At 44.0% G+C, this 11,319-nt stretch overlaps 2 protein-coding genes across 7 annotated transcripts; one reads left to right on the top strand and one right to left on the bottom strand.

Moving 5' to 3' along the window:
* The first annotated feature begins 525 nt into the window (after nt 1-525).
* Nucleotides 526-6,032, top strand: LOC119132073 (sodium- and chloride-dependent GABA transporter 2-like). Its single transcript, XM_037266967.1, has 14 exons — nt 526-773; nt 848-982; nt 2,245-2,385; nt 2,625-2,700; nt 2,804-2,936; nt 3,002-3,136; nt 3,211-3,314; nt 3,580-3,704; nt 3,898-4,010; nt 4,077-4,214; nt 4,531-4,633; nt 4,921-5,021; nt 5,399-5,569; nt 5,709-6,032. Exons 1-14 carry the CDS (start codon nt 620-622, stop codon nt 5,805-5,807), a joined length of 1,728 nt encoding a protein of 575 aa, XP_037122862.1. The 5' UTR covers nt 526-619; the 3' UTR covers nt 5,808-6,032.
* On the bottom strand, nt 5,942-10,423 carry si:ch211-132b12.7 (uncharacterized protein LOC564531 homolog). Of its 6 annotated transcripts, none has more exons than XM_037266970.1 (4): nt 10,179-10,423; nt 8,932-9,119; nt 8,600-8,793; nt 5,942-8,225 (listed from the first exon to the last, which is right to left on the bottom strand). In XM_037266970.1, the coding sequence occupies exons 2-4, from the start codon at nt 9,095-9,097 to the stop codon at nt 7,308-7,310; spliced, it is 1,278 nt and encodes a 425-aa protein (XP_037122865.1). In that variant the 5' UTR covers nt 9,098-9,119; nt 10,179-10,423; the 3' UTR covers nt 5,942-7,307. The 6 variants fall into 6 exon arrangements, with proteins under 6 accessions (XP_037122865.1, XP_037122864.1, XP_037122867.1 ...); XM_037266969.1 differs by having other exon boundaries at nt 8,932-9,105; XM_037266972.1 differs by having other exon boundaries at nt 8,932-9,102.
* Nucleotides 10,424-11,319: the final 896 nt, after the last annotated feature.

Genomic DNA, 11,319 nt, shown 5'->3' with positions numbered 1-11,319 from the left:
CATGTTTTTTCCACACCAAACTCATACAACCATGCCAATATAGTCGCCAGCCAATCACAGGGCACGGTCACAAAAAAATTGTTTGCATTCACCCCTGTGGAGAATATAGGATCTCTACCTAATTTAGGATATCTACCTAATGTGCATGTTTTGGGAATGTGCAAAGAAGCAAAAATAGCCGGAGAACTCCCACGCAAGCTAAAGGAGAACATGCAAACTTCACACAGGATGGCTCGAGACAATATTCAAACTTGGAACCTCCTAAGGTTAAACAACCTCTCCATCATGCTGCCCAGTCTTGATAAGATGAACCAAAACTCAGGGGATACTAAGAAAAACCCAACAAAGGCAACTTGATGAACTAAATGAATTTACTCTCTAAAATAGTGAGCACTATTCTAATTGAAGCTGTGCCTCAATTTTCCATCTTTGTGGATTTAATTGAAGAGATGAAACCATGACTAGCCTGTTCTGGAAATGATCTATAGTTTCCCTTGAAACTGATTAACGTGTCGGCCGGTCGCTCATTAAGTGACTAGGTGAAGATGTGATATACAAGAAAACCTGGACAGCCAGTGTTGCTCAAAGGAAAGTCAGATTTTCATTGAGCTTTTAAGTAATGTGGAGCAAAAAATTAAAACTACGCCAAGATGTACTGAAGGAGAGAGGACACTGGGGCAGCAAGGTGGAGTTTCTTCTGGCTGTTGCCGGGAACATTGTGGGCCTGGGCAACGTGTGGAGGTTTCCGTACTTGTGCTACAGAAATGGTGGCGGTAAGCAAATATGGCAGCCAGAACTTCTTTCAGAAGTTATACATATATCACCAAAGTCTACGTGTAACATTCAGGAGCATTCCTGTTGCCGTATCTGGTGTTTGTGGTGACGTGCGGTGTTCCACTCTTCCTTTTGGAGACCACCATGGGCCAGTACACCCAAGAGGGAGGCGTCACTTGCTGGAGGAAACTGTGCCCACTTGCTGAAGGTGTGCAACACTCCACCATGTACTGTCTTGCCATTCTGAAGCACAAAACATGAGGGGGGCTGGCCAACTTGTATCTTTTTCTATTATTTTTGACAGTTCTGTGTTTCTTCGGGGTCACAAGAATGAGAGAAGTGTGTGATTTCTGAACCTGTTGGAATGACATGTACCTGGGTTTCTGCTTAAATTAGGAACAAAATGACATCTCGTCTTCAGCCAAGTCATAACAATCGACAAATAGTCTGCCTGAATTGATTGTATGTCAACAGGTTGCAAACCCCTTTGCCAATTACTCTTCTAAAAACGAATTAGAATCAAAAGTCGGCCAATCTCGAGTTGAAATGAGATTGGTGTTGTTGGTTAAAGCAATGCCAAATGTGAACCATGCTCAGAATAACTGTATTGACTACTTTCAATTAATTTGTATTCATCTGGAAAGGGTCATGTATCAAGGATCAAGTATATTGGAATGACTTTATATTTATCAGTCCATGGTAACAAAAATAAAATAAAACATACTGTCCGAAAAGGAAGACAGCACAGCAGTATTGCCACTCTCACTCGTGAGCAACATTTCTCCCTGGAGGTGAGAGTGTCTTCTAAATATTTACAGAAATCTCTGCAACATCTCAGCTGACAAATTTACAATAAGTAAAACATTAAATGGATATCATAGGGAGGACACCAGAGAGGAAGCCACTGCTGTCCTTAAAAATATTACTACAAGTTTGAAGTTAGCAAAAGAGCACCTGGATGCTCCAAAATATTCTGTGGAAAGATAAAACCAAAGTTGAGTTATTTGGAAGGAATATGTGACCTCATGTTTGCTGATTAAAAGGCACAGTATCATCAACATTTCATAACATGTTTTGGAGTTTTTTTATTGGCTCAGGGCTTGGACTTATTGCTATCAGCAACGGTAAAATGAATTCCCAAGATTATAAAGACATTTTGGAGGTGAATTTAGGACCATCTGTCTGCCAATTGAAGCTCAAAAAAAGACGGGTCATGCATCATGAGAACGACCTAAGTGCCACAAAGAAAGGAAGAAAAGAAAATTTGAAGAAAATTGATGAAGAAAAATTTGAATCTTCATTGTTACACAGTAGCTTCAACAGAAGAAAATACGCTTTTTGAATTGGCCAGACCTCAACCCGACCAAGATGCAATGGCATAACGTCAAGAAAGTTCTGAACAGCAGTCAGCCAGAAAATAAACATATGTTCGGGTTATGAAAAAATTCACCACCGTGTGATGTGTGTCAGGTATCGGCTATGGGGGTCAGCTGATCCTGCTGTATAGCTGCACGGCCTACATTATTATTCTGGCCTGGGCTCTGTTCTACCTGCTGTTCTCCTTCCACTCGCAGCTACCCTGGAGCACCTGTGACAACTACTGGAACACAGGTGAAGTCAGTGTGTGAGTGTGTGTGTGTGTGTGTGTGTGTGTGTGTGTGTGTGTGTGTGTGTGTGTGTGTGTGTGTGTGTGTGTGTGTGTGTGTGTGTGCGTGCGTGCGTGCGTGCGTGCGTGCGTGCGTGCGTGTGTCTGTCTGTCTGTCTGTCTGTCTGTCTGTCTGTCTATCTATCTATCTATCTATCTATCTATCTATCTATCTATCTATGTTTACCCGTGCACTTATTGTCAGTGGATTGTTTCGATGTTACAAAGAGGAATCACACCAACCACACCAAAGGAACCTCATCAGCAACGGAATTCTGGGAGTAAGTGAGATCAACACCTTAAAATAGCGCATATGGCAAATTTTTAACATGAAATATATACATTTACCTCTTTTTTTTTTGTCTGGTTTCTTACCCTGTCTAGACGTCGGGTGTTGAATATCTCAGGGGGCATTGAGGAGATTGGCAGCATCAGGTGGGAGGTGCTTCTGTGCCTCCTGGCTATGTGGGTCATTTGTTACTTCTGTGTCTGGAAAGGCATAAAATCAACTGGAAAGGTGAAGTCCATCAAAATGCACCAAGTATTTAAAAAAAAAAGTGTTCTAATCCTCCTCTTATCCAGGTGGTGTACTTCACTGCCACTTTCCCTTACGTGATGCTCCTCATCCTTTTGATCCGGGGACTCACTCTTCCGGGAGCCAGACAAGGAGTTGAGTTCTACCTTCTGCCTGAGGTGTCACGACTCGCAGACCCTCAAGTAGGACAGAGTTGGATCATATAATCACTGATATGGAAGGTACACCCTGTGACAGTGAGTGTCTTTTTACACAGGTGTGGATGGAGGCCGGCTCGCAGATCTTCTTTTCGTATAGCATCGGTGTGAGCACACTGGTTGTACTGGGTAGCTACAATACCCAAAGCAACAATTGCTACAAGTACGTGTCACAATAATAATACACACATTGAACACACACTTTCATTAGTCAATGAAATGCTATTCCTCTGTAAAGAATTATTGGCCTTAAAAGTAGTTGGTTGACTTGACATGGAAGTCACAAAATCTACTATTTCTTTTTCCGGGGAGAAGAGGGGACCTGATGCAATCCACTCCATGCTTATTCTAACTGTAGCGCAGAGCAATAACTTGTCAATAGCCTGTGGTTCCGAAAATATAGTAGGCTAAGTGTTTGTGTGTTGCAGGGACTGCTTTTGGTTGTGCTTGTTGAACAGTTGCACCAGTGTGGTTGCTGGCTTTGCTGTCTTCTCAGTCCTGGGATTCATGGCTCACCAGCAAGGTGTTGCTATTGCTGAGGTGGCCGAGTCAGGTACAGTGAACCTCCACATAATTTGCACTTTGGCCTTCATAATCTCATCTCCTTGATATTGGCTATGTGTATACGTGAGTGCACATCAGATTTTTGATACCTTGATGGTCACACCTTTTGTTACTGTTAGGTTGTTTAGGTGTTGCTAATGTTATTAGCTGGTGCTTATAGTGCACGTTGATGTTGGTTGCAGGTCCAGGCTTGGCGTTCATCGCATACCCTATGGCGGTGGCCATGATGCCGCTGCCTCATGTGTGGTCCATTTGCTTCTTTGTCATGCTCATCCTCCTTGGCCTGGACACACAGGTTAGCCGCCCATCTTTCCCTTCCTTTTTGTCTTGACATGACCACGGCTTTTCTCTCTCGGCACAGTTTGTTTCAATGGAGGTGGTGTTGACATCCATCACTGACCTATTTCCCAGAGTATTGCGTCGGCCAGGAAGATGGGAGCGTTTCCTGCTGCTCTTCTGCCTCACGTGTTTCTTCTCACAACTCTTCATGATCACTGAGGTCGGAATATTGGTTGGCACTTGGAATGAATCAGTCTGTGCTGTCACAAAATACACTATAATATGGCACCTTACTGCAGAACTCTCAGAGAAAATAAAATCTTACTGCGCTACAAAAACATTGGCCCCACACTTTGGGCCCAGTATAGACATTTTCACTTAACTCACAATACTGTATACTGAGTGAAATGAATCCGTGACTTTGTTAGGCATACCTGCACAGTGCACACATTTACGAGTGTAGTTACTATAGGTTGTACAGGTGTCCCTAATATTGTGCTCAGTGAGTTGAAATAACTCCCCAATGTCGTCCTTAGGGAGGGATGTACGTCTTCCAGATTATTGACTACTATGCATGCAATGGAGCCTGCATTCTCTTTCTCTGCGTGTTTGAGAGTTTGGCAATGGGCTGGATATTTGGTATGTTGATGGGTCTTATCTTTGTTGCTAGAATTATTGTGCAGTTTATGACTCGTTGGCAAAAAAGATAACAGATTGTTCTTTTTTGTTTTAAGAGTGAAATTTGACCATAGTAATTCTTGTGATGGTCAAAGTGAATCACCATCAAAAACAAATCAAGTGAACACTGATCACGGACCTGTTTTCTAGGCTATGCTTGTCATTACTAAAGGCGTCACAATTCTAATTTATAGTTGCTCCAATATGGACTCATTATTATGTGCTGTTGAATATTCTTCTCCATAAAGGAGCAGAGCGGGTGTACGGCATCATAGCGAAGATGACGGGGGAGCGTGCCAACCCGTACTTCAAAATGTGCTGGCTCTGCCTGACCCCCTTGGTATCGCTGGTGAGTGGGATGTCTTATTCTTGAGGTTTTAGCTGTAATGTGCTCATGTTTCATTCAGTACACCTGCACCATCTTAATACAGGGGTGGGTACATTTCTATCCTCATGCACACAAGATTTTATTCCTGAAACTAAGAAAAAAATGGGAGGGGCATTGGTGAACTAAATGGTGGCTCAAGATCCGCCACCCCACAGTCCACTCCCACATTCAGGAGAAGATTTTGATAAATATGATTCTGTGGATTAATAATTTCCACGTTGTTGCGATACACTGAGACACTTGGTATAAAATGTACCCTAAAATACTTTGGGCCATGTGGACACTGCCAAAGGCTGAAATATGCTTGGACCCGCCCAATGTATGTCATTTTTGTCCAGGGCTCTTTTACATATTCTCTAGTTGAGTACCAGCCACTGACATACAACCGCTGGTACGTGTACCCCACCTGGGCTTACGTGTTGGGCTGGATGATGGCCCTTTCCTCCATCCTGATGGTGCCAGGCTGGGCGTTGTACAAGTTGAGCACTGCCAAAGGAACCCTCAGTCAGGTGGGCCGAGTCCAATTCTAATGACCATGCACTGAGAAAGAATGTTCTGAGTCAAAAATGAAAATATCTTCAACTGTTTGTTTACCTGTGCATGATTTTGGCATTTGTCGCGACAACAATGTTTGTATCCATTTCTTAGCGTCTCCATGGCCTGTGCTGGCCCGACCCACCTGACTGCTCACGCGCCCTGGAGGGGGAGAGAGCACTGCAACACATCACTGAGATGGGTCTCGAATGATTCTGACACTGACACCTAAAATGGTAGCCTGAACTCCCACGATACGTTTAATTAAGTCAACTGTTTTCCGTAGTACACTGGCTATGTTTTTAATTTGCTTTGGGATCATTTTCACACAATACACTGACAACTGCTGTCTTACCTTTCCTTTATTAAAAAAAGTTGTCATACAAACCATGCAGTGTTGGCAGTGCACAAATTGAAAGCGTGTGTGCGTGTACAGGGAAAAAAAAAATCAAACGACATATAGGGTGTGGTCAATTTGGAGTCCTGCTTAATGGTTAAAAAAAGAGGCTCATGAACCCTCAAACGACATATAGGGTGTGGCCAATTTGGAGTCCTGCTTAATGGTTAAAAAAAGAGGCTCATGAACCCTCAAACGACACCCGCTGCATAAAAGGAAACTGAACTTGTGCAATGTGATCATGTGAGACTGTATTAAGGCATCATTTCACTACTTAATAAAAAGGCATCGAGGGCTATTGAGCGATTGCTCATCTTCTCTAGAAGTCTTAATGTCACTATTGGTCTTTCATGTCTTATCATTGGAACATAGTATTTTGTTTTCTACTCAAAATGTACTCTTTAGTGGCCTGGAGCTTTTATTTACTGATCAGCAAGTTCTGCAGAAGCTGGATTACAAATCTGATCATTAGAATAAGGTGAGAGACACAAAGCATCTAAGAAACCGGCCATGAAGACCAGGTTTGAAGACCCCTGGCCTAAAGGCTCATCTGTTTTCAGTCGGCAAAAAGTGGCAAAATGGCAGCCGCCATAGGATAAAAATGGCTGGATTTTTCCACAGAGTCGTCAAATGCTTTATTAATCAAATATATAAATGGGCTTTTTAAGGAATTAGGTTATGTATGATACATCAGCTCTTTCAGCATTGCTTGACAGGAAGATGTGCTTCATTTGCGTGTAATGCAAAATTCCTGAAAGCAACTAGGGGGGCTCCTTTGCTTCGGATCCCAAAGTTGACGTTACAAACTGGTGACAATGAACTAGTTTGTGCATCGGCGTTCAGAAAATTGGTGATCCGTGATTGGTCGTGACCTGAGACCAGGCAACTGTGATGTCATTCTCTGTTGACAGCAAGCGTCAAAATAGCTGACCCCTGAGATGGATAAAAAGGAGGTGGATTTTGCCTAGTTAACTTGTATTCCACGAACCAAACATGAATCAAAACACTGCGTTTCGACTAGTTGGGCTGCACAGAAAACAATACAATTTGGGGTTGGGCTTGACTTCCCCTTTCAGCACCAAAGTGCTGCGTGCAAAGTGTACGGCATCGGGGTACCTCCCCTCTCCCAGAGTTGCACTTAGAGCGTAAACCCCAGGGTATTAAAGTGAGACTTCAATGTTTAAATTTGAGTCATTTTTGGCTTTCCACTGAAGGCTTGAACAGACAACACACAATTGCCAGAAATGAGCGTATGGTTGTCAGGTACAGCCTTGGACCTGAGTGCCGCTCTCTCCCCTAAGGCACTATATCTCACACTAACCAGTAGAACTATCAGGAGACATGAAGGTGACCTCCTCAGTTGAAGCCTCTCTTGACAAAAGCTCTCGCCGTGGTTCTGCCCACCCACAGTTCGGTCTCGGTGTTGTCGAGAGACGGCCGGACGAGCCAGAGCTCTGTGTGGTCTCTTTACCAGCACTTTCCAAATAGCCGGGTGATTCCCGATGAGACGGCAATTTTAGATGCTGCAGGTTCTGTAGGTCCGCGTAGCAGTTGGACTCGCCCATGGTTCTGTACAGGCTCTGCCAGGTTGCGGTGTCGCTCGGACTGGCGCTGGCGGCCTGGCAGAGCAGGTCAGTGTGCCTGCGCAGCTCGGCAATCTCCCGCTCTGTGACGTTGCTCTGGCGCAGGAGCTCTTTGGTGCGCATGGTGATGTCCAGCAGGCCAGACTGCCGAAGGATCTCCACCGTGTTGAGGAAGCGGCGGTGGCGGATGTTTCCGCTTCTCTGAGACCCCCTGCTTGTGAGGGTAGAGGTGGACGGACTGCAGGGTGCTGAATTCGAGGACACGCGAGTGGGACCGGAGGAGGACAAAGCGGGTGGCTCCAAGGGGCCGATTGCCGTCCGCGGACTCCTGGCCACGGGTTCGAGCTCTCCCTTGTGTTCTGTGCACACCCTCTTGCTCAAATTCGGCACCTTGTTGCTCGACGGTGATTTATCAGGGGGCTTTTTACTGGGGTGTGGTGCAATGCGGGGGTAGGAGTTGAGGATGGGTAAGTAGGTGGTGACTTTCTTGCCTGCAGTGCTGTTCTTCTGAGAGGAAGGCTTGTGGAGCTGCAGGGCGGTGTGGATCAAACTGGGCTGCTGGAAAAGGATCATGTGGGTGCCACCGGAACCAGTGGCTCCACTGCTGGAGTTTGTCCACAGAAGCTCACCACTTTTTGGGATCGTTTCTGGCTGAGATTGAGAAGACAGCGATTATAATTGAAAGAAACAAAGGAACAAGTACCGTAATTTTCGGACTATAAGTCGCGTTTTTTTTCCATAGTTTGGGTGGGGGGGCGACTTATACTCAGGAGCGATTTATATACATATATATGGTTTTTTTTCACTTTTTTGGGCATTTTATGGCTGGTGCGACTTATACTCCGGTGCGACTTATAGTCCGAAAATTACGGTAGTAAAAGTTCCGTTGTGTATAGAAAATAAAAAATCCCCACAAAATTGCGATCTTTTCTTGTTTTCATGATGTATTTCTTGACTGATGCCCCATATATGATGGCGTGACTTATCACACAAGAAACACGGAAATCCTTCAAATGTGTCTTTACCTGCTTGAGTACTACGTTGTTGAGGATGTACATGCGTTGGTTTGCTTGGTCTCTTGGCATGTGCTGAGGATTGCCAGGTTTTGCTTTTCCGCGATTTTGGCCTTGGCTCGACGGCAGCACATCAGCATCCTCTTTCGTCTGACGTTTATTGCTTTGCTGATCCACATCCGTCTGCTGCCAATCAGAGCCGTTGTCTAAAATACCGGCATTGGGAGGAAGGAGATTAAGAGGACCATGGTTCATGAAATGAATGGTTTAAAACCTCAAAATGGTTGCGAAAAACAACACTAGGCAATTTAAGACGGGTGAACTTTTTGTCAACTTCAACTCACCCGAGTAGCCAGAGTCCTTTTCCGAGCTGCAGCAAGAGCCGCGCTCACTGCAGTCGTCCTTCATGGAGTCCTTGATCTCTCTCATGGCCCTCAGAGTCGAACTGTTGCTCTTGTCTTTGGCATTCTTGCTGCTGAACTCACCCGGGCCAAGCTCCTCTTTCACCATACTTTCTTCTGAAGACAAAAAGCTCCATCCAAGAGCGGAATGAGTAAGAAAACACTCCACAGGAAGACCAGACCAAAGATTCAAACCTGCGAGCCGTGTTATTCACTAGGTCACTGTGCTGAGTGAAAATAATTCAAATACATTTAATCTTTTGTTTGATTATGTAAAATTGTGGTAACCACGGCGGCTTTCACATGGAGTAATATCATGAGCATGTCCACTTACTGGCAGGATGTCCACAACAAAGTTCTTTAACCTTCAACAGACGCATCGTTTGTGTCAGAAATTTCTCGGATTAATATATAATTCTTTTCATCACTCTAAACAAGAGGAGGTAGAATCTGAGTGAGAACAAAATGTCCTCAGTCATATTCTGGTTAACCTAGTGTTTCATTGCACAATCGAATCCATTACGTGTCCTATGTGCACAAGTGGTGTCATGTGATATGGAACTGAAAACTACTGCCTTTATAAGCAAACGACATATATCCTTGAAATATAAATAAAAAAATAAATATAAAAACATTTGCCCTCCAATGCATTTCAATGGGCGTCACTTAGTAGGTCAAAAAGTACACTGCAAAGTCTGTTTTATATTCACACAGAGTGGGTCAAAAGTAGGCATAGACTATATTTACACTTATTACATTAACATTTATCCAACACAGATGAATCTGCAAATTGCCTGAAATGTCGGCCTTCAACACTGCTGACATCTAAAATAATATGTTTGCAAAGCAGTCCTGAAAACTGCCTTTCCAGGCACGTTTGAGCTCATCTCCTCCCATCAGCACGGTATTACGAGTCCGTGAAGGCAGCATTGCACCCTCCCCCTCCTATTATGTAATACAAACACAACACAACTTCACAGCTGCCTCTACGTAACGCAAACACTTTCCAGTTTCGCATGCAAAATAAACTTAAATCTGAGACAATTATTGTAATCCTCGACATTAACAGTTAAATGCTGTTAACAGACCGTGACTGAAAAAAATTAAACAGCGGCTCGAACAAAAGTTTTGCACTATAATAATAATATCGTGTATTATCGTCGCTGTGTGTGCGCGTAATATGTCTTTACCTAGTCGTGGTGTTCACAATTTACCTCCAGATGTAGCCAGTTATTCACAACAGCAACAGTAGGTTCTCCCCATCGGCGTGATAACGCGACGCCAAGCGACGCAGTGTTTCTCACTCAGAGCCATGTTGGAAGGATCTGGAGGCGTTTAAATAAAACAAATATTTAATTTCGCTTTATCTCTTTAAAGGCCGTCTGATATGGGCAAGTGAAACGGGTTGTGATATGTCCGACGGATAAGATGGAATCAACGCAACGGTGGCATACGAGGTCAATTTCAAAATAAAAGCTACACCATCCGCCCACCTCACCCCCAAAAACCGTAAAGGTAAAAACTACAAAGAAAATTCATGTATTACTGTTACAAATGCAGCTAAATTGAGTTATGTTGCCATTATACTTTTTATACACTTACCATGAAGTTTAACCTTCAATGGCACCTCGAATGCCTTTTGTTTTGAAATCTAAATTGGTACACTGTCGTGAACTTGATGCTATACAAGCCGACGCGACCACAAACTAGTGCAACATACTCGCTTTGGCTCCGCATGTCACACAAGGTCAGATGCTGGGGAGCTTGGCATCGAAGAGAACGTAAGGTGCTTCGCAAGTGTCTGCTGCATAACCCAAACGGAAGCCATTATTGGTGAACAGTCGACAGGCTAAAAAGCCTAAAAAGAGCTGCGTGCATGAGCTAAACGTCCATTGGTCAGTAGACAACTGGAAAACCCAATCAGAGCTTGGCTCGCGTAAGACAGTCAGAAGTGAAACGTCTTCATTCTAAAATATATTCACCATTTTCCCCCTGCCCACCTACGTAATGGTCACGCCCCCCTGTAGCCTCAGGGGGTGGGGGGGTGGCTGGGGAACGTAACTGTCTTAAATAATCAATGTCCCCTTCTGACTTAAACTTTAAATGCGAGAATCAACGATAATTGAAAACTAAACTGATGACCTCTCCCGTGTATCCTAAACCTGACGCATGTACACTACAGGCTGCACACAGCGCCAGCATCAACAAGCACAATGTACAAAAGGCATTGCATCGTACATTGCACAAAAACTCAACTCTTGAACATGCTGTGAGGATATTAGTGACTTGGTTTGGGTACAACACATAATTCCTCAAGTAGTTTGCAACAGA

This window comes from Syngnathus acus, chromosome 13, assembly GCF_901709675.1.
Source record: "Syngnathus acus chromosome 13, fSynAcu1.2, whole genome shotgun sequence".
Taxonomy (NCBI): Eukaryota; Metazoa; Chordata; class Actinopteri; order Syngnathiformes; family Syngnathidae; genus Syngnathus; species Syngnathus acus.
This window is presented reverse-complemented; position numbering and strand designations above follow the sequence as displayed.